At 42.0% G+C, this 27,980-nt stretch overlaps 1 protein-coding gene across 1 annotated transcript in view; it reads left to right on the forward strand.

Moving 5' to 3' along the window:
- The window catches only part of atp6v1c2 (ATPase H+ transporting V1 subunit C2), a 35,925-nt gene extending 9,673 nt beyond the window's left edge, over positions 1-26,252 (forward strand). The window contains exons 5-13 of the mRNA XM_052146041.1: positions 11,744-11,838; positions 11,956-12,047; positions 12,188-12,286; positions 12,399-12,467; positions 18,791-18,883; positions 18,975-19,062; positions 19,170-19,267; positions 19,354-19,483; positions 26,157-26,252. Coding sequence (XP_052002001.1) covers positions 11,744-11,838; positions 11,956-12,047; positions 12,188-12,286; positions 12,399-12,467; positions 18,791-18,883; positions 18,975-19,062; positions 19,170-19,267; positions 19,354-19,483; positions 26,157-26,252 — 860 coding nt within the window. The remainder of the gene's footprint in view (positions 1-11,743; positions 11,839-11,955; positions 12,048-12,187; positions 12,287-12,398; positions 12,468-18,790; positions 18,884-18,974; positions 19,063-19,169; positions 19,268-19,353; positions 19,484-26,156) is intronic.
- The last annotated feature ends 1,728 nt before the right edge of the window (positions 26,253-27,980 follow it).

The raw sequence follows: 27,980 nt of genomic DNA on the forward strand, positions 1-27,980 counted from the left end.
CGAACGGACCAGGACGCGGTGACCCTGAATGACCGGGAGAAAGCGCACGAGCGCGCATTCGACCGCTATCATTTCCAGACAATTTATGTGAAGGAGCTTTTCCTGAACTGACCATAGGCCTAAAACCGAGAGCTCCTCGCGAGACCGCTCCCAACCCGCGTTGGACGCCGCCTGTCGAGATGACTTTTCGGCGCAGATACAGCTCCCATTGTCACTCCCCGCTGATACCATTCGCCACTGTCCAGGGCTGCAGAGCTGATATACAGGTCTGAGTCACCTTGATGGGCTGGCGCCTGTGGCCCAAGCCCGGCGAGACGCCGGGTGTTTAGCCAATGCTGAAGCGGGCGATGTGCAGTAAACCCAGCTGAAGTACTGCTGCGGCTGAGGCCATGTAACCTAGCACTCTCTGGAATTTCTTCAGAGGCGTGAGGCTGTTCATCTGAAAAGATGCGGCTAGTCGCTGAACACGGCGCGCGCGCTGTGTAGATAAGCGAGCCGCCATTGCCACGGAGTCTAGTTCTATTCCCAGGAAGGAAATGGTCTGACTGGGCTGTAGTGAGCTCTTGGTCCAATTGACTGCAAGACCCAAACTGTTCAGATGGCTGAGGAGAACTGATTCTGTGAGACAGAAGCTCCATATGTGACTGAGCCATAATCAGCCAGTCGTCCAAATAGTTCAGAATTCGCAAACCCTGACTCAAGAGGGGTGCGAAGCGCCAGATCCATGCACTTCGTGAAAGTACGGGTGCTAAGGACAGGCCGAACGGAAGGACGGTGTATTGATAAACCTGGCCGCCAGGCTAATCTCAAGAATGGCCTGTGACGGGATTTATCTGAATCTGAAAGTATGCATCTTTCAGATCGAGAGAAATAAACCAGTCCCCTGGCGCACATGCGCCGAGGAGTTTCTGATTGTAAGCATTTTGAACGGCCTTTTGCAAGCACCTTGTTCAAAACCCTGAGATCTAATATGGGTCTGAGGCCGCCGTCTTTCTTGGGAACAAGAAAATAACGGCTGTAAAGCCCCGACTCGCTCAGAGAGGGTGGCACTTTTTCTATGGCCCTTTTGCACAGAAGGCTTGTTATTTCTGAACGAAGCATGCACGCTGCTTCCGTGTTCACAGTGGTTTCGAGCCACGCTCTGAAGCGTAGGAGGGCGGCGATCGAACTGTAGCAAATAGCCCTGTTGTATTGTGCTTAACACCCACTTGATATCCCTGAATAGCTTCCCACGCTTTGAAGCTGTAACGCTAGAGGGTGAATGGCCAATTCGCTCTGATTGTCGCGACACAGAGCTGAACAAAATGTGTGAGCTGCTTAGTGTGTTCATGCATGATTGCTCGCAGACAGCATGAACAGGCTGTTTTGTGAGTGACTTCCGATTGGAATGAATGGGGAAAGAGTCACATCTGTTACGTGGATGCTAAGCATAGTCATGGGCACGGACTTACACACAGAGGAATGGTTGCTGGTCGGGTAACAGAGCGGGCAGAGAATGGGCGCAGCGACGCATTTGTGGGCTCTTCATTGACTCTGACGCTCGAGCTGTTCGTGAATCGCTTTATGAGAGCTGCGTTTCTGATAGGGACACGAGACATGCAGTGCTTGTGTGCAGAAGTGAACACTGGATTGTGGGCACTTTTTCTACACATAAGACATGTTTGCTCTTTACAAGATTTATTTGGGTCGCCGTGAAAACGGGCGCTTGAGTGCAGGCAAGCGGGCAGTGTCACCGCTTGTTGGCTGCTAAATTCACCACTGTAGTAGCCTGAGAGAAGGGGACTGACAGGGGCAAAGCTTTGACGGTGGTCCGCCGCGAGCGGACTGAGCCGCCGCTTGTTCAACAAAGTTAGGAAGACTTCGGTTGCTCTGGTTTCAGCGCTACCTTAAATCGAGGCCCGCTGGGGCGGCGGTCTGCGGCGGCTGTCTGAGCATGATCGAGGGCGGCCGCTCTGTCGACGCTGAGAAGTCTGGAGTTTGTTGAACTGGGCGCTGTGAAGAGGCTCGTGCAGGAGGCTGATCACGTGAGCGCCTGCAGAGGAGCTTAGCGACGCGGCAGGAAGAGGTTCATGGCTTGGGTGGCTTTCTGGACTTCTGAGAAGCGGTCAACAATGCCACTCACCGCGGAGCCGAAGAGACCGGTCGGAGAGAGCGGTGCGTTGAGGAACGTGGAGCTCTGCTTCTCCCATGTCGGCTAGTGTTAGCCATAAGTGTCTCTCGGTCACAGTCAGCGCAGGCCATGCACTTCCCTAGAGCTTGGGCTGCAGCTTTGGTAGCCGAAGGGCGCAGGTCTGTCGCGCCAGAGATCAGTAACAGCCTCTGGGTGCCTGCCTTTCTCATCCCACTCCGAAGAAGGTCTGCTTGTAGGATCTGTAAAACGGCCATTGAGTGCAGAGCAGATGCGCTTGGCCGGGCGGCGGAATAGGCGCGCCAACATAGGCGGAAGTCGCTCTGCAGGCCTTAGACGGAGCACAGGCTTGGAACGCCATCTCGCGGAGGGCGGACAAAGGTGTGCTGCTACCGAAGTCCTCGACCGGGGATGGAGGAGTAGCTCTTCAGTGGCGCCGCCCACCGACGCGAGAGAGGTGGAGACGGGAACGGGTCCTGGCTGAAAAAGGAGCTGCTCCACCGACTTTGCAAGCTCCGTATGTAATTCCGCAGGAAGGGAGCGCCCGGCCGCGGGTGTAGAGCGGCGATGGCTTTGAAGAAAGCAGCCGCCGAGTCTGTTGGGTGCCTGCTCAGGGGCGGTGACCACTGAGCCCGAGGCGGTCGACGGCCTGTGTGAGGAGGCGCGTTAACTCCCCTTCGACCGGCGCTGGTCCTGCTGGATTCCTGGGCCGAGGAGGAGGCTTGGGAGCCTGACCACCTCGCTGTCCGGGCCATGATGGAACAGCTGCCCTTATCCTCCGGCCATCCGAGATGGCAGCAGTGCGGCCGCCGGGCGGCAACTGCGCTGGCCCCGGGGCGGGAGGGTGAAAGCGATGCTCGAGGGAGAGGCTCCGGCGAGGCAGTCGCTTCAACCACAGTTTCCGCAGCCTTTGTGAGCGGCGCTTCTTCCTGCGCTGCTGAAGGTAAGGCAGCGCGGCGGTTTCTGCTTTGAGCGCCGAAGTCGAGCCCGCGAGGGTCGACATCGGTAGCTCCTCGCAGAATCGCGATCCGCCCTCAGTGAGGGCGTAGCTCTGCGTGCCCCAGTCCCAGGCAGAGAGCGCAGATGATGTGGCGGTCTCCTGTGCTGAGAAGGGCGCGACATGAGGCGCAAGTGGAGCGAGGCATCTTGAAAAAGACGCCAGTACTTTTTGTGAATAGTTCGTGAGAACTAGCTTGCTGAATAAAAGGATACGCCGCCGGATGGCGTAGCTCGCAGGATGGCTGAAGGTGGCTGAGACGGCCGGCTTCTTCTAGCGCTGTCCACGCTTGCTTGATGCCCCTCGAACGGCGACGCGGCTTCCAGGTCAGCGATGCGAAGAGCTTCGCTGAAGAGATGAAAATCAGGGTTCCAGCCTACTTAACCACGCTTATATGCACTCTAGTCACGCCCATTTTGGCAGGCTTTGATGCAGTGAGCGCCGGACGCCTCTCATTGGATGCGAAGTTCGCCTAAGCTCGTCTATAGGCTGCAGCAGTTGCCACAGAGCAACCTATGAGCTCGCTTAGCTAGCCCGCCAAGGTCTGCAGCTGCCGCGACTGCGCTGATAATGGATACAAAAATTAAGGATAATTTTTGGCTTCAATATCTCAGAAAAGATGAATCTTTCCCGTAGCGTAAGCTAGCTTACGCAATACGAGAGAACCTCTCGTAAGAGAACATAAGTTTAGGAAGTCCCAACCCCCCTCTATCATCCGGCTGTTGCAACTTGCTCATATGCAGCCGAGGCTGCTTACCATTCAAGAGAATTGACTTAGTTATCTTATCAAACTGTTTGAAATATTTCAGTGGAATTTCTACCGGGATTGATTGAAGTAAATAGTTAATTCTTGGGAGACAGTTCATTTTGAGAACATTCAACATACCCCAAAGAGACAAATTTAGTGATGACCACCTCCCTACATCATTCAAAACTTTCTGCAGTAATGGGTCAAAATTCACTCTCACTAAATCATTAAGTTTATGAGGAAAAAGTACACCAAGGTACCGTATACCTTCTTTGGGCCACTGGAATGGAGCAGGTTGGAAAAACGTTACAGGGCAATAGGCTGTTAATGGAAGAGCTTCAGACTTGGACCAGTTGACTTTGTAACCTGAAAACTTAGAAAATGAATTAATAATTTCTAGCAAGCATGGCACAGACTTTTGGGGATCTGAAACAAACAACAGTATGTCATCTGCATACAACATCAATTTGTGAACCGATCCTCCCACAGCAACCCCAGGAAAGCCTGTACTTGATCTTATAGCTGCCGCGAGTGGTTCTAAAGCCAAATAAAACAACAGGGGGGATAATGGAGATCCTTGCCGGGTCCCTCTTGCCAACGTAAAATAAGAAGAAATCTACCCATTAGTCTGCACTGCAGCATGGGGTTGCGTGTACAGTAAACTTATGCATTTTAAAAAAAAATCGCAAACCCATATGTTTTTAACATCTCAAATATGTAACCCCATTCCACACGGTCAATAGCTTTTTCCATGTCCAGTGAAATCGCTGCCACTGGCGAATTAACGTCAGCCATTGACCACATAATGTTAATAAGTCTCCTTATGTTATCTGCCCCAGTTCTTCCATGTATTTAACCCACCTGATCCACATGAACCAAAGAAGTAATTACACTGTCCAACCTGTTTGCCAGGATTTTAGAGAGAATTTTAACATCCACAGGAATGAAAGAGATCGGACGATAGCTCTTACACTCAGTTGGGTCTTTATCCTTTTTAAGGATAAGGGTAATTAACACCTGTGACAGGGTGGGTGGTAACTCACCTTTCTCCATTGCCTCATTATACACGTTAAGCAGCAATGGAGACACCTCAGCAGTATAGCACTTAAAAAATTCTGCAGTAAAGCCATCCGGCCCCGGAGACTTAGATGAGGGCAAGGACCTGATTACTTATTTTTTTACCTGACTACAATTTCATTCAATGTAATGGGGGAATCAAGTTCCTGTTTCTGCAATTCTGTCAACTTTTGTAAATTTAAAGGGCACCTATTATGGCATTTAAAATGTTCCTAATATTGTTTTGGGAGTCCCCAACAACAGTTTTACATGCATGCAATGACAAAAAACACTTTTGTTGTCTTATAATATGCATTTATGTTTACCTGATTTGCTCACCGACTCCCAAATGATTCGTTCAACGACTAATTTTTCCAAACCCCTCCTTTGCGTGACGCTAATCTGCGGTGATTGGTCAGATGACCCAGTCAGTTGTGATTGGTATACTCTGTGCAGAGATTGTCGGAAACGGAATGCCCATCACCGCTTTGTAGTAAAAAAAATCTAAATCAGAGAAGGAATTTGAGTTGATTTATGTTAGCGATCATAGCCCAAAGTTCGGTGGTAAACACCCAATCAGTTATTGTTTGCGTTAGCCAACGCATAAACATACTGATAAAGCACTGCATTACTAGAAGTTATTGCTCTATTCTTTATGACAACTCCAATAACATCCACAAACATTTCACATATTTCAAAAAAATTGACATTGGAGACCTAGAAGCTGCGCTGAGCGTAACGTACACAACACACACAAATACTTATTAAGCATGCTACAAAACACATAAAAGCAACAATTATTAATAATACTTACAGGTTGTGATTCGTAGGAGGAAGCTGATCGAAATAAACTTGGTACTGAACCTTCCTTCAGTATCAACCGCTCATGAATCCACACTTGAAAGCATTCATGTTCAGTAAAGCAATCGTCATTAAAATGACGCTAACACAGCACAAGGTTCGGGCTATACTTGTGTGGTATAGTTGTAAATATAAACTCTAGCCACTGATTCTTCACATGCTCATCCCTGGGCAGTGAAAAAAGGTCGCTTTTGATATGCACTTCAGAACACAGCATCTTGTTGTCGACCTGATGTTTTCAAGTTTTCCCTGGTGTCTCGCGCTACGATGAGTGGGCGCTGCCAATTTGATAATTTTTCGCCTTGACGTCACAACGAAAAGGAAAATGACTCATTGGAAAAAAGATTCATTACATTGACTCAGAGTCGACTCCTACTTTTGAGAGACAATAACTTTTTACAGTGAACTTTCATATATAAAACTTTGCAGGATGTTTTTGTTCACTTAAATCTGTTACACACTACATGAAAGGTAATTTTCAAAATTCCATAATAGGTGCCCTTTAATGAGTTCAAAAAATCCTTTATATCTCCACCCTCTGCTTCACAATTAGATGTGTATAAATCCATATAAAATTTTCTAAAAACATCATTAATATCCTCTAACTTAGTAACAGTGTTTCCTTCAGTAGACTGAATAGTTGGAATTAGAGCAGACATTTCTCTTTGCTTAATATAATTTGCCAGAATCCTGCCTGCTTTTCCCCCAGATTCAAAATATTTCTGCCTTGCCCTGAACATTCCAAACTCCACCTTCTTCGACAGTATATCATTCATGTGTGGTCTTTTCATCATCTCCAATGCCCTTTTTTTAATTTCTCTGTCCAAATTAGCCAAGTTTTTAATATTATTATTCTTTTATATATGATGCATATTGAATAATATAACCCCTTATCACTGCCTTCAACGTTTCCCAAATAAAGTCCTGCAGAGGGCGCCGTTGACAGATTTGTCTCCTCATATTTTTTAACTTCAGTTCTCAAAGCTCTCAGATCTCTGTAAAAGGGAAGAATTTAACCTCCATCTGTCAGTACGTTGCCTATCCTTATATGGAGTCATTTCCATATATATCCAAGCATGATCTGAAATAATAATGGTGCCGATAGAACAGGTCGAGCAAGATACAAGAGATTTTGATATCAAATAACAATCAATTCTAGAGTACATTTTATGAGAAGCAGAATAGAATGTATAATCTCTCCCATCCGGATTCAAAAGCCTCCAAATGTCTACTAATCTAAAAGCATTGCACATATATTTTAACATTACACTAGCTTTGGTCATTTTACATCTTATCAGACTACTCCAATCAAGCACTGGGTCAAACACTAAATTCAAATCCCCACCTAAAACAATATCATACTGCCCAGCTGCATATAACATACCCTCCAGATTTACAAAGCCGGATCATCCCTATTTGGAGTATAAACATTGGCTAGTATGATATTCTGCCCATTCATTTCCCCCAATAGAACAAGAATTCTCCCCTCTTCATCCTTCATTTGTTTAATGCATTTAAATTGTAACTGTTTATTTACCAATATTATCACACCCCTACTATTGCTTGTACCCACATTATAGAATACTTTCCCAACCCCTTTTTAGCTTCTCTGCTTCCTTCTGTGACAAGTGAGTTTCTTGAAGAAACACAACATCCCTTTTCTCTGCCCTAAGTTTAGACATAACCTTTCTTCTTTTAATCGGATGACCTAACCCCTTGACATTCCATGTGGTGAGACGCAGTACTCTAGATAAAAGCAGTACCAACTTTCAAAAAAGTAATATAAAAATAGCAATCAAAAATATACATGTACCATTTTGCCACTGACACCCCAAAAACCTGAAAAATGAAATAAACTGCGCTTGAACAAGAACAGAGCGCATAATTGTCCAATAATTATCGATAAATGTCTTTTCAAACAAAAACTTGACGTCCATGACTCGCATGCAGGTAAAAGACTGCAAACAACTGTTACTCACTATTGACGCAAAATACATATCCCCGGTCATATGTATACATAATATGCATTAGCCTACTCAATTAATGACATAACCAATACTGTATAAATACTTGAAGCATTAAAATAAATGAAACTCCTAAATTTCAATGTTTTATTTTTATTTTTTACCATCTAACGTAACTCAAGTCATAATAATGAAATAAAAAACAAAAAAGATACATAGATCCAACATGAAGGATCAGTCCAGTCACTGCTCCATCTCTGTAACATACTTCAAGCCTTCTTTTGGGCAAACAAAGCGTTTATATCCCTCGCTGGTCTACAGCCATAAGGTCGCTGGATACAACATTGCAAATTTCACCCCACAAGCATAGCATTCTCTAAACTTTTCTCACTTTAGTTGCATTGCTCTTGCAAAGTCAGGGAAAATCTGTATCGGATTACCCTCAAAGTGAATCTCCCCTTTCTCCCGCACAGCCCGCAACACTGAATCAAGATCCATTGATCTTAGAAATCTCACCAGTATAGGCCTAGGTCTGTCCTCGGGATTGGGTCGAGGGCCAAATACTCGGTGAGCCCGTTCTATCTACCTCCGTCGCTCCGATGTATCGATTATTGTGGAGATCAGCTCCCCTATGAACTTAATTATGTTTCCGCTTTCCTTTCCCTCCGAAACACAGATAAATTAGAGATTATTTAGTCGACTCCGATTCTCCATGTCCTCCACTTTATCTTTTAACTGTTCACATTTAGTTGCTGGCGGGTTCGTTTGCCATTCTTTCTCCGTTTCCTCGAGGAATTCCGACATTTCGACATCATCGATTCGCGTGATCAGTGCAGATAGCTTGTTCTCCACAGAAGTTGTAGTTAGGCGAATATTTTCAATGCCCCCCATATCATCCGAGATTTTCTTCAACATAATGTAAATATTCACTATATCTTGTGAACTCTTGCTATCCTGAGGCACTTCAGGAGTATGTGATCTCATATGTCTTTTAATGTCTCCAGCATTCGAGTTTTTCAACTGTTTCGACATTTTACTCATTAGGCTACAATCAGGATATAAATCTCTAAAAGAACTGACCGTCTTATATTCGTTTAATAGGATAATTCTCTCAACGCGGCACGGAGCTCAGCATTAAGCAGCCATCTAGCCTCCTCGCGTCACGTGGCCCCTGGATTATGCTTTTGTGCCGACAAACAGCAAATCCTTTATCACTTCCACGTTTTAAACATTATGGGATTATTGGGGTTATGGGATTGTTGTTGTTTGTTTTATTTAATTGTAAAGCACATAAAAGAGCCTTTAGCTCAATGGTGTCTTTTTCAAGATGGCATTTCACAAATGTTTTGCACTTCGTGAGCATTATATACCTCTGTCTGACAGCCAGGAGGCGGGACACATGGAAGCGGTGCTCGGTGAGACTGATTGCATTCATTGTTAATGCATGAAACTCAAGACCCTTCACTTGTGGCTCACCTTCTTTTTTGAAGGACAATGTCTGTCCCCCTCCCTCCCAGCATACTCCCTCTGCGAATACAGAAGGACAGCATGAAGGAGGCACGCAAGGCTGAGAGATTGAGCATGGAGCGTTTGAGGAGAATTTGTCACTGGCACAAACCTTGCATGCCTCCCCGCCTTCACTACAGGCATCTCTGTATTTAACCAGTGAAGATCTGCGCCCTACAAATGGTGCGCATGGTGCGATCATGTTTGCCTGTTGCAAAGAAAATATAGATGCTATATCGTTTGCAGCGTCTAAAGCTGAGGCATGGTCACACATAGCCAATTCGTTTGTTGGTATTTTCCCCCACTGGGAGGAAATCCACACTTAAATCTCTGATGCTGAGCTGATGCAGGTTCTCCCTCATGTGGTCGAGCTCCAATTTGAGTGGCCAAGATCTGAGTCGCAGTGCCATTTTTCCCCTTGCTGCATGACTAGCTGCTCAAAATGTGGCTTTTGCCCTACTCTGTACAAACGCACGTCTCTGGTGCAGTGATCTTTACAACACTTGATTGTTCCACACAAAGGGGTTATACTGAGATCCCCCCAGTTGAAAAGGCAGTTGCGGCCCATTTATGCCCTTCCTCTGCACTGGGATGGAAAGCTGATGCACCCATAACATCAACAAAGAGGACAGTGGGCTATGGCCCATAATGGATCTGAGATGCTCGAACTCTCCATTCAAGATGGTTAAAGCCATTGTGCTCATTGTGATTCGCAGGGTGTGCAGTATCCCATGAGGATTAAGGCCTAGTTAACCAGGAGCATGGCTTCCTCCTCGGGTTGGGTGAAGGGTGTCTTTGGAGGACAGCTGTCTAGCTGCCGGCTGGGCTTTCCCTAATGCCTTTGCCAGGTTTTATATCTTGGATGTTGTCTTCTCTGTCTTCCAATGTCCTTGCTGGGAAGGAGAGTTAACTTCTCTATGTTCATTGCCCTAAAGGCTGGTGTCATTGTGTATTGCCATTGGTCTCATTACCTGCCATTCCTTGTATATTCTAGGTATGAAGAGTAATGTTTTTAATGCATTTGATGTAATGTTGGTTAGTGGCAATACATTATTCTGTCAGCCATTGACCATTCTGAACTTGTTTCACACCAACGGTGCAAATTAGTATTTCTGTTCAAAGTTTCACTACCTTGCATGGAGTGCCATTTTTATATTTCCTAACATTATGTCATTTTTGAAATTCTCTCTTATCCTTCCTATTTTTCATTATGAAATGTTGATGCCTTTCAACTGTGCATGTGAATCAGTAGCACAGTGCTATGGTATACAGTTCCCATAGCGTCAGCAACTTATGCAGCATTGAAGTGACTGTCTTGGGAGGTAATGTCTCGGTTACAACTGTAACCTTGGTTCCTTGAAAGGAGGGAATAAGACGCTGCTACACTAGCAGCACTACTGATTTCTCACTGTTAAGGGGCAAGATGTGAGACATGCCCTCTCTTCTCTTCATTTGGAAATCCTGATGAAATGGTGCTGTGGTCTGGTTTATATGCCCACGATGACATCAGGGGACAATAGATTGCGTTATCTTAAAGGGCTTCAGAGATCATCACTTCTGGGGGGATTTCCCATAGTGTCAGCTACTAAAGCAGCATCTCTTTCCCACCTTTTAGGGAACCAAGGTTACAGTCATAACTGAGACGTTTTAAGACCATTTTTGGCCCTCTCTCTCTTATGCTTACAATGAACCAGGTCCTTGTTTGCTGCTCGGCTTTTAAGATTTCTAAGTAAACATGTTAAATGAGAAACAGCGCTTCACACAAGGGCATCAGGTTTGCTGTTGGGTTGAGAATAGTTTATACTTCCCCAAGGGCATAGATTTGGCTTGAAAACTGTAGGATTGCAGCGTTAAGCATTTACCTATGTTTCCATTGATCATGGTACAAATAATGGGGGGACGGGGGACATGCACTTGCTTGTTTAGATTATTAGTAGGTTACCTCTCCCCAATCCCATCTGGAATGTATGCCCCTGCAATGCACCATCCTTATTGCTAAGCCTGCATTGCATTGTGAAAGATTTATGAAAAATCCATGTGGTAATGCGTCCCTCTAACTGTTACAGCAATGATCCTGTTCAAATAAACTTAAGCCAAAACTTTCTGATCTGAGACATTTTTGCTGCTTGGTTTTTAATAAATGCTCTTTTTTGACTCGGGAGTAAGCTTTGAGTAAATCTCAAAAGATAGAGGAACATTTGATTTCTCATGATATGTCACCTTTAATTCGGCAGGGTAAAGATATCCTTAGCACCAGATGAGCTATCTCATGTAGAGTTTTGCCCATTACACTCTCTGCCTAGGCCTGCATGACTACGTTATGGGTGAAAGAGACTTTTTCTGTTATTATTGTCAGTATATGAACAATAAATAAATAAAGTATTTTACCTATTTAAAAAATGTACAAATAAATAAAATGAGCCTTACGTATTTTGCACATTGAGTTTTTACCACATTCTGATTCAGTGTTTCTGATGTTGTAGTGGACTTGGAAACATATGTGACCAAGTTTCAGTGGGACAGAGCCAAATACCCCAACTCACAGCCTATAAAGACCCTCACTGACATCATCTCTAAAGTATACACCTTTTGTACTTACGTAATATGAAACACCCTTTAAAGCATATCAAACTGTTTGTTCCTATATTATTCTAAAGTTTACATTTTATCATCTGTGTGTGTGTGTGTGTGATAGCAAGTTTCTCAGGTGGACACAGAGTTGAAGTCACGCAGGGCTGCATACAATAATGTGAAAGCCAGAATTCAAAGCCTTGAGCACAAAACTGAGTGAGTTTGTACTTAAGTTGATGTACTTAATGATGACCTCAATGAGGTCATACAATATTTGCATGTTTCATTTTTAATGAAACAAAGCTTCAGACATCACTAACCACCTTCATAACATCACTACTGCTATGCTTATCCAGAGGAAGATTACAGACTCGCACGCTGACATTCATTGTGAAAAAGGAGGATTTGGTTTTAAATTCGGAGTACCTCACAACGCTGCTAGTTGTGGTGTCCAGGTGAGTATCATATTTCAAGCTTGACAGTGTATGGACCAAACACTGAGAGCAGATCTAATAAATGTTTTTATTGATCAAACATTTTTAATGCATTTATTATGTATCTCCGTAGGACGGCATATGCACTATGGGAGAGGACCTATGAATCCATGTCAAAGTTTATTGTTCCCCGTTCCAGCCGGTTAGTCTGGCCGACGGCTAATCCAACAGTATTGTCAAGTTACTGATAGAAAGCAAGAGTTCGTCTGACTGCAGTCCATCTCATTGGCTTTATTTGTCTTACTTTATCTCCTCTCTATTAGGCAATTTAGATGCTTACAATTTCAGAAAGACACATCCAGGCCATTATGAACATTTTTTAATTTTCCCATCATGTTTTGCATAACATATTAAAGGGGTCATATCATGAGAAGACGAATTTGCCTTGTTTTTTTTATGAAAGTGTTTGGCCCTAATTTACTATAGGATGCGCAAAGTTCATAGCAAATGGCACGGATCCATCATACTCTCTCTCTCACTCCACACTACTCTCTCTCCCTCACTGCCCACACTATGCTCACTCTCCCCTGAAGTTCTAATCACACGCACCTGTACATCATCAGTGTCTAATCAAGGACTGCATTTGTACCTGGCTCTCACACACTTTCATTGTCTGGTCTCGTCAATGTTTTCCCGGAGACTATGGACTTACTAGATTTGTCTAACTTACCTCCCAATATACTTACCTTGTTATTGTTCTCCTCATCTGTGTTTCGTGTTGGTTCATTCTCCGTTTATCCTCCAGTGTTAACTGGAGGACAAATGGAGGATGAACCAAGAAATGTTGCTTAAGTTTCCTGCAAATATCAAAAGACTATTAAAAGTTAATTATTCATCTGTATATCGCATTATTCCCCTGTCTGGATATTACTCACCTGCTGTCTGCATCACCACTGCATCTACATTGACTCACCTGTTGTTTCCATCACTGCTTCATTCACCAGTTTAATAAACCCCGCGATTGAGTCCATATCCCTGCCTCCGTGAGTTTCTCCGTGACAATCGCAGTATTCTGAGGCTTGCTTTCTTTTAGGTGCGCAAAATAGCTTTCCTAAATTAATATGAAATTTAGAGGCGTGCCTTCAACAATGCAAAATAAAGGGTGGTGTCAATGCAAATTAATTAAATTGCACCGGCAAAGGGATTTATCATGCCAGAAAGTCATTTCAGAAATGTAATCGGTGAGAGCAAATACAGCAAAAATGGCAGGTATTAATCTGATTTGCGCTGTGCATCATGCTGTCTGTCATTGTGGCAAAATAGAGCCTTTGAGAATGGAGAATACTTAGTACACTCACTGATGACACGCATTAGTGGATATTATTTCTGATAAAAAAAAAATTATTTGTTTATTTTAAAACTTGAAATCATAACAAATTACATGACTAATTATCATATGACTCTTCTAGTTCTAAGAAAAAAATACTAACAATTGATGTCCAAATTATTATTTTACCTGGTGAAACATTGCTTGTGACTGGCAGCTCTCTTTCTTATGTGTCTCTCTCGTGCTCTTCTTTCTATCAGCATGCTGCTCTCTGCTTCGGTTTTGAACCATGGTAAATATTTGCGGGTTTAAAATTCAGATTTAGATTTAGTATATGATGTCAGTGGTGCAACAGCAGTATTTTTTCTTAAAGCATGGTCACATCCATTACAAAAAATATCCAACTCAATATTTTCACATGCAAATAAGCTTGCGATTCGCTACAAATGTTTGACAGAAGATTTCAGTTCTTTTTAGGTAGCCATCTTGTTTAAGTTCAAGATGGTGCTGAATATGGCTGCTGCGTTGCAAGCAATATTGTAATTTTTTTTTTGTTTTGTCTACAATTCTTATGGTTTTTGTTTTGATGTTGTGTGCCTTATTGTCTACATTAGACAAACACTTTTGGAGATTGGTTCTGCAATAGCACACCAAAAACAGACTTTAAATACCTCAATGCTGACCCACTCAAAAACACCAGCGGAGCCATTTGTCTGGGCAGCCTGGCCGCAGAAATGCAGCCAGAAAAGGGGAAGGAGAGCCAGCGTTCTCATCAGACTAAGACGCTACCCAGTATTCTGCTGGCAAATGTCCAGTCTCTGGACAACAAGTTCTGCGAGCTGAGAGTGCGGATCTCTTTCCAACGAGAGACAAGGAATTGCTGCATTATCTGCCTTACAGAAACTTGGATGTTGCGGAGATTCCAGACTCCAGAGGCCATCAAACCTGCGGTGTGTATGTTTTATGATGTGCATGTTTTATGATCAACAAATCCTGGTGTGATCAGAGGAACGTACATTCTATAAAGTTATTCTGCTCTCCTGATCTGGAATTTCTCAAGCTTCTGTGTCTGAGGGAATTCACCGCGGTCATTAGCACAGATGTGTATATTCCCCCAAAAGCTGACACAGAACGGGCACTCAAAGAAATGTATGGGAGTATAAGTGAGCAGGAAAACCGCACACCCTGAGGCCATGTTCATTGTGACCGGGGAATTTAACAAAGCCAACCTCAAGTCAATAGCACCGAAATACTACCAACACATCAGCTTCAACACATGAGGGGATCGGGTTTTGGACCATTGCTTCTCTTCCTTCCGGGATGGCTACAAATCCGTCCCCCACCAACCATTTGGCAAATCGGACCACTCTTCCATTCTGCTTGCTTACAGGCAGAGACTGAAACAGGAAGCACCCGCCCTCAGAACGATCCAGTGCTGGTCGGACCAATCAGATTCTATGCTACAAGACTGTTTTGATGACGACACCGAGGTCTACACTGATACCGTAACCTGTTTCATCAGGAAGTGCATAAATGACGTAGTACTGACCAAATTATGGATCTACCCGGACCAAATAAATCTGATTAATAGTGATGTTCATGCGGCACTTAATGCGTAGATCTCTGCTTTTAATTCCGGGAATGCGGAGGAGCATAAACAAGCCACTTATGCCCTTTGCAAAACTATCAGAGCAGCCAAACGCCAGTACAGGGAAAAGATTGAAGGACAGTTGAACACCACCGACTCTAGAAGCATGTGGTAGGGAATTAATATTATCACAGACTTCAAAGGGAAAAAAAACTCTGCCGTGTACACCGCTGTCTCTCTCCCGGATGACCTTAATACTTTTAATGCTCATTTTGAGGGAAATAACACCACCCCTCGCGGAGAGCTCTCACGCTCACGATAGGTCTGATCACTGACAACGTTGAAACAGCCTACTGAGAGGAGGTGCACACTCTGACATGCTGGTGTCAGGATCACAACCTCTCCCTCAACATCAGTAAGACCAAGGAGCATGTGGTGGACTTCAGGAGAAAAGACAAACAACACAGCCCCATCATCATCAATGGAGCACCGGTGGTGTCACGATTCCCCGTTGTCTGCCCTGTGTTCTCTGTCGCACTATCACGTTTATGTCATATTTCCTGGTCTGCTCCGTGTTTTCCGTTTCACCCGTCACCGTTCACGCTCCATGTCGCGTTTTCCTTGTTGTTCGCCCCGTGTTTCACTGTCCTTGTCTAAACTACATTTCCCACAATTCCCGGCCTCCCTCACCGCCTGCATTCATCATTGTTTTCACCTGTGTCTCGTTCAGTCTCCACTTTGTACGTGTATTTAAACCCTGATTCTTTGGTTAATCACTGTCGATCGTTGTTTGTTTCCGGTATGTCGTCTAGCCTGGTCTGTATCCTTTACCCGAGTTCCTAGTTCTGTTTAGTGTCTTTGTTCCCTCATGTTTAATCTGATTCATTGTGTTTTCAGATGCCTGTTTTCCCATCGTGGACCTTTCTTTGTGTTTACCCCTTTTATTTCTTATGTGTTAAATCCTAGTGTTGTTAGTACTTTGCTTCCTCGTGTTTATCTGTTCCATTGTGTTTCAGCTGCCTGTTTTCCCATCGTGGACTTTTCTTTGTGTTTACCCTTTTATTTATTATGCATTGAATAAAACCGCGTTTGGATCCGCACCTCTTGTCCGTCTTGTCCTGTGTCAGCACTAGACGTTACAGGTGGAGAGAGTCAGCAGCTTCAAGTTCCTCATGTCTATATAACAGAGGAACTCACATAGTCTGTCCACATGGAGGCTGTTGTGAAGAAGGCTCACCAATGCCTCTTCTTCCTGAGACGGCTGAGGAAGTTTGGAATGAACCACCACATCCTCACGCGGTTCTACACCAGCACTGTAGGGAGCATCTTGACTGGCTGCATCACTGCCTGGTATGGCAACAGCACTGCCCTCAATCACAAAGCCATACAAAGGGTGGTGCGAACTGCCAAACACATCATCGGAAGTGAGCTTTCCTCCCTCCAGGACATAAATACCAGGCGGTGTGTGAAAAAAGATTGAGGATCATCAGAGACTCAAGCCACCTGAGCCATTGGCTGCTTTCACAACTACCTTCAGGTAGGCAGTATTGCAGCATCAGGACCCACACTAGCCGACTTCATGACAGCTTCTTCCCCTAAGCAATCAGACTTTTGAACTCTTGGTCTCTCACAATCAATATATGTCAGCATTGCACTTTATTAATCTTATTATCTATACACAGGACTGTCATAAATTATATTCTCTCTTAACAACACACTGGTAACTGACTATCAACCGACAGCCTGAATGTCAATACAGCACATTACAACTTACAGTGTATTTGATATATACTATTTTTATCGTATACTGTGTACCTGCAGCAAACCTTTGGTTTGAAGTGTTTGACACAAAGCTCATTTGTATGTTAAAATAATGAGTGTCGAATTTGCAGAAAGTTTGCAGCAAGTTTGCTGGAACTCAAGATTTTGTAAGGGATTACGATTGCATGGCGAATTTCCGCTGGCAAAAACTAAGTCAGTTTATTGCAGCACGTTGAACTCTGTGAGAGAGAAGTAATAAAGAAACTCAATGCTAAAATTATATTCTTGTCCATTGTGCATATTCAGTGTAGTTGTGTATGATGCCTCGCTCACACAGTGGTCACTGAAAAACCAATTAACTTCCTTTTGGTCAATGCTGCAAATTCGTTTGTCAAAGTTTCCCAAACTTGAACCCACACAAAATTCTTGAGGGTAAATTCTTTGCTACTGGATGTTCATCACGCAAAATTCACTATTGCGTGGATTCCCATTGAGATGACTGTATTTCACCCTGCAGAATTTCACAGTGTGAAGTTAAATGTGACCCTGCCTTAAAGAATTCAGGTGACATTCAAGTGTCATACACGGGTAATCTGATAATGAGCCAATAAGCCCAAAAATACTGACCATCTGCATAATACACTGTCGGCCCTCCGTATGCCGCCAAAAGAGCACTGACCCACTAAGGTATGGATTCTACAAGACCCCTGAAAGTGTCCTGTGGTGTCTGGCACCAAAACATTAGCAGCAGATCCTTCAAGTCCTAAAAGTTGTGAGCTGGAGCCACTGTGAATCACACTTGTTGGTCCAGCACATCCCACAGATGCTCAATCGGATTGATATTTAGGGAATTTGGGAACTCTTCATCATGTTCCTCAAACCATTCCCGAACAATGTATGCAATGTGACAGGGCGCATTATCCTGCTGAAAGAGGCCACTGCCATCAGGGAATACCATTGCCATGAAGGGGTGTACCTGTTCTCAACAATATTTAGGTAGGTTTACCTAAAGGTTATTTAGGTAGGCAAATTAACATCCACATGAATGGCCGCACCCAGGGTTTCCCAGCAGAACAAGAGTATCACAATCCCTGCACCGGCTTGTTGTCTTCCCAAAGTGCATCCTGGAGCTATCACTTCCCCAGATGAAACGCCGAACACGTACACTGCCGTCCACATTATGTAAAAGAAAATGGGACTCATCAGACCAGGCACTCTTCTTCCACTGCTCCAAGGTCCAGTTTGATTCTCGCTTGCCCATTGTAGGTGCTTTTGACAGTGAACAGGGGTCATCATGGGCACTCTGACCAGTCTGTGGATACGCAGCCCATTCACAGCAGGATGCGAGTCACTGTGTGTTGTGACATTCCTCCCGTAAACATTGTTAAAATGTTCGGTGACTTGTGCCACAGTAGACCTTCTCTCAGTTAGGAAAAATGGGATAGCCTTCATTGCCCTCACGCGTCAATGAACCTTGGGCGCCCAACACCCTCTCACCGGTTTGTGGTTGGTCCCTCCTCGGACCACTGTCGGCAGGTACTCACCACTGCTTACCGGGATCACCTCATAAGCCTTGCCATTTCAGAGATGCTCTGACCCAGTTGTCTGGCCATACCAATTTGGCCTTTGTCAAAGTCACTCAGGTCTTTCGTCTTGCCCATTTCTCCTGCATTCAACATGTTGACTACGAGAACTGATAGATTGCTTACCATCTAATCTACCCAAACCTTGACATGTGGCCTTGTTAGATGTATAGAGGTATGATCAGTGTATAATCATATAAATAAAGGTGTAATGTTCATACCTATATACTCAATAATTAAAGTGTGTTTGTGTGTGTGTATCACAGGAAGTTGGTTGAGGATGATGATGCAGGAATTTTCACAGTAACGCTGTTTAAGAATGCTGCCACTGAATTCAAAGCCAATGCCAAAAAGCACAAGTAAGAAAACTGTCAATGCATTACTACACTGATATTCCAGTCTGCATTATTTAGGCTTGGAAAAGAAAGTAATTGTTCCTGTTGCAAACAGGTTTATAGTGAGGGAATACAACCTGGATGAGGCAGAGAAGCAAAAGCAGGAGATGGCCTGTCTTGCTGTGGATAAGAAGGAACTGTATGTAAGTAAAAACTAACAAGAATTCCATATAATGATAATATAGTTAATAATAGTCTCTGTTTATCCATTCTTTGTCAAGAATAACAGAATGCTAATTTGCCTCAACAGAGAACATTTATGTGTTGGCTAAAGGTGAACTTTAGTGAGATTTTTGTTGCCTGGATTCATGTCAAGGTCCTTCGTACATTTGTTGAGTCAGTCCTCAGGTAATAAAGACATTAAACATATCTAATAAATTAATACAGACAGACAGACAGACAGGATAATTTATGATTTGAGTGCTGTTGTTTAGGTACGGTCTGCCGGTCAGTTTCCAGGCTATTTTGGTACAGCCCAATAAGAAGAGTGTGAAACAGCTAAGGCAGCAACTCAACTCTTTATTCAAACACCTTGACCCAGCAGCAGTGTCGAGTAAACCAGATGTAAGAATTTTTTTAAAATTACATTTGTGCCTTAATTCCTGTTTTTATATATGAACTACTCATTAGCATTGTCTAGCTGAATCAGACATTTTAAAGATCCCATGTGTGGTGGCTTCTGCCACCTCTGTGAAAAATCACTCTCAAAGTTTTTGTGTTTTGATGCCAGAAGATAGACTTTATTATCAGAGATAAAAAAAAAAGCTGAATCGTCTGCAGAGCAACTCAAGCATCTGGGTTTTTACCCGCTTATATACATATGATCTACTAAGGCGTGGCTAATACATTCCATACATGTCACTATTATTTATAATTTTGTTCTGTGATTCCAGTCTGTTGTTTTTTTGAGAAGTAGAAAGCAAAACTCTGTGGAGGGGCCTCACACATATTTTCTCTAGTGTCAAAACAGGAAACTCAGCATATGTGAGCACATTCCATTCCTACACAGACACACACAATAAGATACATGCTTGACCATCAGAAATAATTGTAGAATAAAATGACTATATTTACATTGATTATACTTGATTAATTTGTATTCAACTTTAGACAAATATTCTACATTCCCCCTATGGGACTTATTAAGTCCCACCTTCACTGTCTTTACCCAGAGTGCAGTTACATACATAACTCAGTCACATCAGCTCTGCTATCCAGTGACTAAGTTAAGTCACACAGTTTAATTACCAATGACCAGATTATGCAACCACACTCCAGTGGAGATTTCAGAACCAAACACCTCCATTCAAGTTTGATTAAGAATTGAGTAAAAGATTATGTCTCACTATACCTTCATTCAATAAATGAAACTTATAAGCATGTTATAAGCATGAGCGTGCAATTGGTTCAGCCTTGCCTGTGGTTGTCACAGTTATGTAGAGTCTGTGTTTGGTAAACAGGGAGCAGCTTTTGGTTCAGCCTTGCCTTAGGTTCAGCCTTGCCTGTGGTTGTCACAGTTTGATGTACATCAAACATAAAACAAAATATTCATCACAATATTAAGAGTTCTGTTTTGTAGTGTAGATAATTTTAACCCAGATACTTTGTGCATTTTAGAGGGTCACACATTGGGGAGCAGTTAGGCTAGCACTTACACAGAGGGTATGGCTCATCATTCATCTCCTCATACATATCTTCATTGAGATCAAGTTCCTCCCAGTTCGATCTTTCTGTCCATCCAGGGTAGATGTCATTGTATTGCACTGGACCAATCACATTGATCAGTGTCATTTGCTACATTGTGTCTTCAAATCAAGAATGATTTGATTAATGATAACACACAACAGAATATTATTCCTCCCACAAGGATTGTTGTTCCAATCATTATACAAATTTTAGCCAACTATGCAACCCATTTCTTAAACAATTCTATTTAAATAATTATAAACAGAACATGTTTTCTTTTTTCCATTCTTCATTACTATTAAAATGTACACGAGTTCAATAAAAACATTAGTAAAAGTAATAAATCATCTTTAAATCGTAATTATTCATCACGCAAGCATTCCCAGGTTTATTTAATACTTCTTTAATAACTCAGGCACTCCTTTGTCTGTAACGGTTCTCAAAACTTTACACCTAAAACCAATCTATAAATAATATTCTACACAGTGTATGATCCCCTGATGGTACAGTGAGAATGCTTGGTATTTAACACTGATAATTTGTTTTAGTAAAGCGGTTATTAAAACACAGTCGGGATGAGTGGAAATCACACTTTTGGGCAGGGTTCTTCTATACCTCCCTTTTTCCATTGGGGAGTCTTACCCATCATTGGGTCATCACCTCTTGCCACTGGTCTCGATACTGCTCAGTCCTATTAGCCAATCCTTAATAATTTGGTATTAGTAAACAGATATTTCCTTTTGTTTCAGGAAGTATCACCAGAGAACAGTTGCGGCCAATGGAACCATCTACAACTGCCTAAATATGGAGACAGTTCAAAACTAAATTCACAAAGCATTATTAAAAATGTTTCAATCTATTAAAATTGTCCAAATATAACTCATTTACAGATCATTCGTTTCCATTCAGATTGTATTTCTGCTACTTTAGCACGTCACAAAAGACCATGTATCATTGTGGGGACTAACATCAGAACAAAACAAAATAAAGGGTGGCCTCTGTCAAGCTTCTAGGAAGCTTAATAATCTTAATTCAGTAATAGTCTCTAGATTGATTTGAACCTACATTAAGTGTGCAGATCAAGTTTCAACTGAATAATCTTGTCTTTAGTATAAACCCTTAACTTTAGATTGCCCTCTGAATATATCAAATCTTTAGTCATGATGAGTCAAGTTGTTTTAACCTCTCGCACTGTATCTAACATTATTGTCAAATCACACAATTTTCCATATATAAAAGAAAAGAAAAGGAAAATAAAACAATTTAGAGGTGTGCCTTTAGCACACTTCAGAATCTGCTCTTGTGTTTCTGTTTTAAGCAGATACTTATTAAAAGTAAACTGAGACTGAGTAGGACAGGGGAGAAATTCAGAGTGGGACATTTCAGTCCCTCACACTATTTCTAATGTTCTTTCATTTCTTTCTTTTTCATTTTAGAATCTCACAATAATATATTTATGTTAATATTCAACAGTAAAAGTAGTGATAATTATAATAATTCATTATATTAACTGCTTTCAAACTTTCCAATCTTTAACCATCTTCAGGAATACCTTCCAGAACATTCAACCTACTCATTCCCTACTTTATTTTGTCCTTTCAAACAACATACATAGAACCTTCAAATCTTTAATAAAACATAAGCTTTACCTTCAATACAACACACTTTAGCCCTCTGTTCGAGCAGAGCTTTAAATGTACAACACCAATCTTCCCCTCTTTTTTAAGTCAAATAACTCTCACAACATAAAAATCTGAAACAACATAAATCACCCTTTTAAGCTAACAGAAAAATAAGTAAAAGTTTAAACAGAATAAAGTAGTAAAGAGGCACAATGGAAATTCAAACAAATCTCTTTTCTTGTGTTTTGAAAAAAATAATCAGTAAAATACACTTACGCCCCTTTTAATTTCTCATGTCTCTTAATTTTTATTATTTCCTAATGTTTCAGCATTATTTAACAATACGTTTTTTTAGTTATTATTCTCTTATACTTAACAGCATTTTCTGACAAATTATTCATTTAAATAGCAGAACCAAAATTCACAGTGCAGAAACTGTATGCCTCTAATGTGATACTTTAATGGGTTAACTATGGCAAATAGAAAAATAATAATAGAAAAAGACACTCAATCCTTCTTTGTAGCACCCACTAACCTTTTTTTTTAAAGTGGAAAATTTGGGGGAGTAACCAATCCAATAGGTAACACTAACTTTTCCATCATGGTGTAGTGGGCTAAATCATATAACTGTTAATCAGAAGGTCACTGGTTCGATCCCCACAGCCATCACCATTGTGTCCTTGTGCAAGGCACTTAACTGCAGGTTGCTCCGGGGGATTGTCCCTGTAATAAGTGCACTGTAAGTTGTTTTGGATAAAAGCGTCTGCCAAATGCATAAATGTAAAGGTAAATAATATTTGCTCTTCAAATTAATAAATCAGTGGATAGATGCTGTATTTAATTTCGACCCTCAGAACAATTTAAACATGGGTATTGAACCCCTGGATGGCAGTCTGGAAAATCATAAACCCAACTGTTTGTATGAGACTGAAATCAACTTAACCAGGGAAATTTAAATCCAAATTAGAAATGGTAAATCTGTAATGATTACCAGCAGTCATGAGAAAAAAAATCATTGGATTTACTGTTGGTTCCCATTGGCACTGTTTAGCCTTTTTCATCATTGGCCCTAAATCTTTTGCTTTCCAATTTTTCCCTACATATAAGGATAGATGTGGAGTAGAATCTGCTACATTAAACCAATCTTTTTCAAATTCACTCTTACTTTTACTCAAAGCTGCTCCCTGTTTACCTTTTATGATGTATTTGGTGTAATTTTGTCCTTCAGTTCCTTCCTGCCATTTCTTTTCTATTTTTGCATCTCTCTCAGGATCATATATCATCGTACAGTGAAATTCAGATTTTGGCAACTGTGCTTCAGGAATCTGTGCTTCAATAAACTTTCCCCATTTATTAATTGTCTGTCTCACATAATTTTCTATCTGTCCTATCCAGTACACATTTGCTCTTGGCTCAGAAATCATAATTTGAGTTCCTATTCTGTGTATGTCTATATACACTCCCTCTGGAGAACACCAAATTCGAAGTCCCAATTTATATAATGCATCTCTCCCTAACAAATGAACAGGAGTCTGATTTGATACCAGGATAGGTGTGGTTACACTTTTGTTTTTAGTATGCAGACAAACTGGAGTGGTCATAGGAATTAGCAGCATTTGTCCTGAGAATCCCATTGTCTGCCAAATGCATAAATGTAAATATATTGGCTCTGCAAATTTTCCAGACAAGGGGAGATGTGAGGCATAATTTGAATTTACACGTCTAAACTGCTCCTGTGTCTACCAGAATGGGTGTGGTCTTTCCCTCTGATTTAACGTGCAGCATAGGTTCTTGGTTAGCATTGGTTGTTAAAATTGGAAGCTGACTCTCCCCTGTAGGATTCTCTGGGTATCCCTAATATCCTTGATTTGGACCACCCCAAGGGTTTACAGGGCCTTGAGATGGACATCAAAAGGGCTGTTGGCCCCCAGGTGGCTATTGCCATGGATTTATGGGGCAATCCCTCTTGTTATGTCCAGGCTGTTCACATCCCAGCACACTACCAGAGGAAAAATATTAGGCCTGCCTCTTCCTCTCTGTCCCCTTTGTGATGGTTTTCTTTTTTATCGTCCCCGGCTGTTGAGCAAAGACATTGACGATGGGTGCAGGGATCTGGTGTGCATTTGTAGGGATTGCTGTAGGTGCATTCAGATGGATAGTTGGTGGTGGAACATTTACAGGAGCCATTACTGTCATTTTCTCTGATTCATCTCTCTTTACTGTAGCTAAAGAATATTTTTCTTATGCTTGTTAGTTCTTCAAGTTGTAACTGAGTCAGTTTTCTCTGTAGCTCTTTCTCTTAGTTCTTGAGCTTCTGTTAATTTTGTCTGTATTGCTCCACTACATGGTCACAAAACTCCTTGTCTGTTTTGGAGTTTAAGCCGACCACGTCCTCCAGCTTGCTCTTTACAGCTTGTGGCATGGCATCTATCACAGCATTTCTAAACAATGTAACCATTAATAGGTCTCCTTTTGGATTCCCTTTAGTTTCATGCTTCCATCTTTTCAGTTGTCTATGGGCATATGTGATTGGGTTTTCTGTTTCCCCCAGCTGTTCCCCCTTTAATGCCTTAGTGTCCACTCTGGTTGAATACTCAGCAAGCAGTGCCTGCCAAACTGCTGGACGGTATGCATCAAAAACAGTTCCATCCATGTAATGAGAGTCCACAGCTCTGTCCAGATCAGATGCTTGAAGGATTTCTACCATATTTGCTCCTCTTACAATTTTTGCCAGGGGTTTTGCCCACAGCTAAAAGACTGCCCATTGTTTCTTCTTCAAACACTCTAATCCATTTACCAGCCCCCTCGTGGATATCAGGGAGGCGAGTGACCAGCCCATCAAGGTCCCTGCGTACCTTTATTAAAAATGGGGAGTTGTTTTGCCAATGGTCTAAGCCTTCCCTTTTCTCTTCCCTGTGCCCACCTTCCTCTATCAAATGATGACTCCTCTTCACTTTCTCTCTCCCTAATGTATAATAATCTACTTCTATTTCTTACCAATTTATCTGTGTCTCATATACATTTTCTGTTTCTCAAAATGTTTATCTATTCCTACTTCTATTACTTGTGCTTCTGCTTCAGTCTCTTCTTCTTCTTTTCTCACTTACCCTATTGGTTCTTCACATACTGTTTTTCCTCATACTGTGCTTTCACTTTCTCTAACGCCTGTTCATAACAATCTAAAGGCAGGTTTCTCTCACCTTTTCTATCCTGTCCCTACTTCGGTCTTACCCCCAGCCCTGTTTGTTTTTCTTTTTCTAACTCCACTTGTCCCTCCATCTGCATTTCTCCTAAAGCTTCTACAGTTCCCTTGAGTATTGGGAACTGGCCTGCTGGGGGCACATATGGAGGTGGTTTGGCAAGTTCCTCTCCTTTTTTATTTATCGCTTTTCCTGCATCCTTCAGGATTTTTCTTGCCTGTCTTATATTTTTCAGTGAATTTCTCCTTCCTTTTTTAATAGTGCTAGCACTTCTCTCTCTTTTTTTATCAGAATACTTTTATTCTTTTTGCACTTTAAATTTGGAGCAGCTTTTTGAGTGTCCTTACTATCATGGGCAAACTCTGGCAAACAACAGAAACTAATTATATTAGCAAAAAATGCTTACCTTTAGGTGGTCACCTGTTTGTGTTGCCTGCCCAGCCAGACCGCTGTGGTCTTCCACTCTTATGGTCCTTTCCAATCACATCGGGGTCACCAATTTGTGGTGGCTTCAGCCGCCTCTGTGAAAAATCACTCTCAAAGACTTGGGATTTTGATGGCAGAAGATAGACTTTTTTATTATCAGAGATAAAAAAGCAGAGTCGTCTGCAGAGCAACTCAAGCAACTGGGTTTCTACACATTTATAAGAAGTCTTTATGAATATCTCAATGAATAATGTGAAGTCCACTGCTGTTTTTGTGATGAATGTTTGATGTCACTCTTTCTAGGTGGGATTTGATATCCCAGATGTTACCACTGGACAGCAGGAATATTACTCCTACATCTTTTATCCAATCAATATTAATTTGGTGGATCCAAGCTAGTACTCAATCACTGGGAATAAACTGGAAATGTTAAACGTTATTTGGGATACTGTACATGTTTTGCATCTTACAGATTTAAATAAACCCTGACACATTTTTGTGCATTTTTGTGCATTTGTTTTCTATTATCATTGTGCATTTTTCTATTATATTTCTATAAAAACAAGACAGGACTTCTGTGCAGACTTTGTGGGAGTGCCGAGTCCCTCATCAGCCACTCCCATAGTTAAAGTTGAACCGCTCAGCAACAGGGCATAGTCCACGAACTGAGCCTGAGTTCATTGGATTTTGCCTCCAGTCACCATGGAGCAGACTGGGTCATTTAGCCCAAAACTGAAAAAGTCTTTGAGGGCCACCTCGTTAAAATCCACCCTGCAGGCCATAGCACAGAATTCCTCTACATATTCCTCCAGGGGACAATTCCCCAGCCAAACTGGGGAATAGTTGGTCAGGTATTCTGTAACATTGGCTGGCAATGACAGAAAGACCAAGACGATGACGATGAAGAGTAGATCCAGAAACATGAATCCAAACAAACAGACTTGATTTGACTTGACTTAAATGATGTAACATTAAACATAAACATGAACATGGACTTGACTTGACCTAAGTATGCCAACACAAACAAACCTACAAACAATACCTAAACCTGATACAATGGACACATGAGACTTAAATACATGGCAAAAAGAACTCTAAACAAGATAACATGCAAATAAGTATAAAACCAAACATGATAGAACAAATAACAATACTATGAACCAATGGGAAAAAGACACAATGAACATGAGGGAAACAGGAAATAACAAGACGTGGAACTACTTTTCAAAATAATAGACATTAACACAAAACACGAACAAAAACACATCTAGACATGCCACTCTGCAATGTAGCTAATTTTAATTGAGAGGTGCAAGTTATGATCAAAACTAAGATTATAGTATTGGCAATGCAGGTTATACCGCAAAGATCTATTGCAATATTACAGCACTTTTAGTGGCTGAAGAAACCCATTTTCTGCTGCTGTGGGTCTCCTAATTTGTAGTTGTTCCCCTGCCCAGCTAAAAATCAGTTACTGGGCAGTACACTGTCAGAGCCAAAGCTTCGGATTTAGACCAACTGTCTCTGTAACCTGAGAATTTAGAGAAGGATCTAATAATCCTGTGGAGGCAAGGCATAGATCTAGTAGGGTCAGAGACGAATAATAAATATCATCCACGTAAAGCAAAAGCATATTCGCCACACCTCCCGCCATCACCCCTGGAAAATCATCCTCCTTTCTTATTGTGGCTGCTAATGGTTCCAGGGCAAGACAGAAAGGTGAAAGAGGACAACCTTGCCAGGTGCTACTATCCAGAGTAAAATAATCTGAAATTAATCCATTTGATTGAACCGCCACTACAGGGTGTCTATAAAGTAACTTAATCTATTCAGTAAAAGTATTTCCAAACCCGTCCCTTTCTAAAATCTTATTAAGATAATCCCATTCTACCATATCAAACACCTTTTTTGGCATCAAGTGAGATGGCAGCGAACAGAGTCTGATCATTTGTCACTGACCACATGATATTGATGAAATGACTAATGTTATCAGAAGAGCTATGTCCCCGAATAAATCCCACCTGATCTATATGTATAAATTATGTCATAACTTTACTGTCACGGAGGCAGGGATATGGACTCAATCAAGGGGTTTATTGAACAGGTGAATGAAGCAGAATAAAACAA

This window comes from Xyrauchen texanus, chromosome 16 (assembly GCF_025860055.1).
Source record: "Xyrauchen texanus isolate HMW12.3.18 chromosome 16, RBS_HiC_50CHRs, whole genome shotgun sequence".
Classification (NCBI taxonomy): Eukaryota; Metazoa; Chordata; class Actinopteri; order Cypriniformes; family Catostomidae; genus Xyrauchen; species Xyrauchen texanus.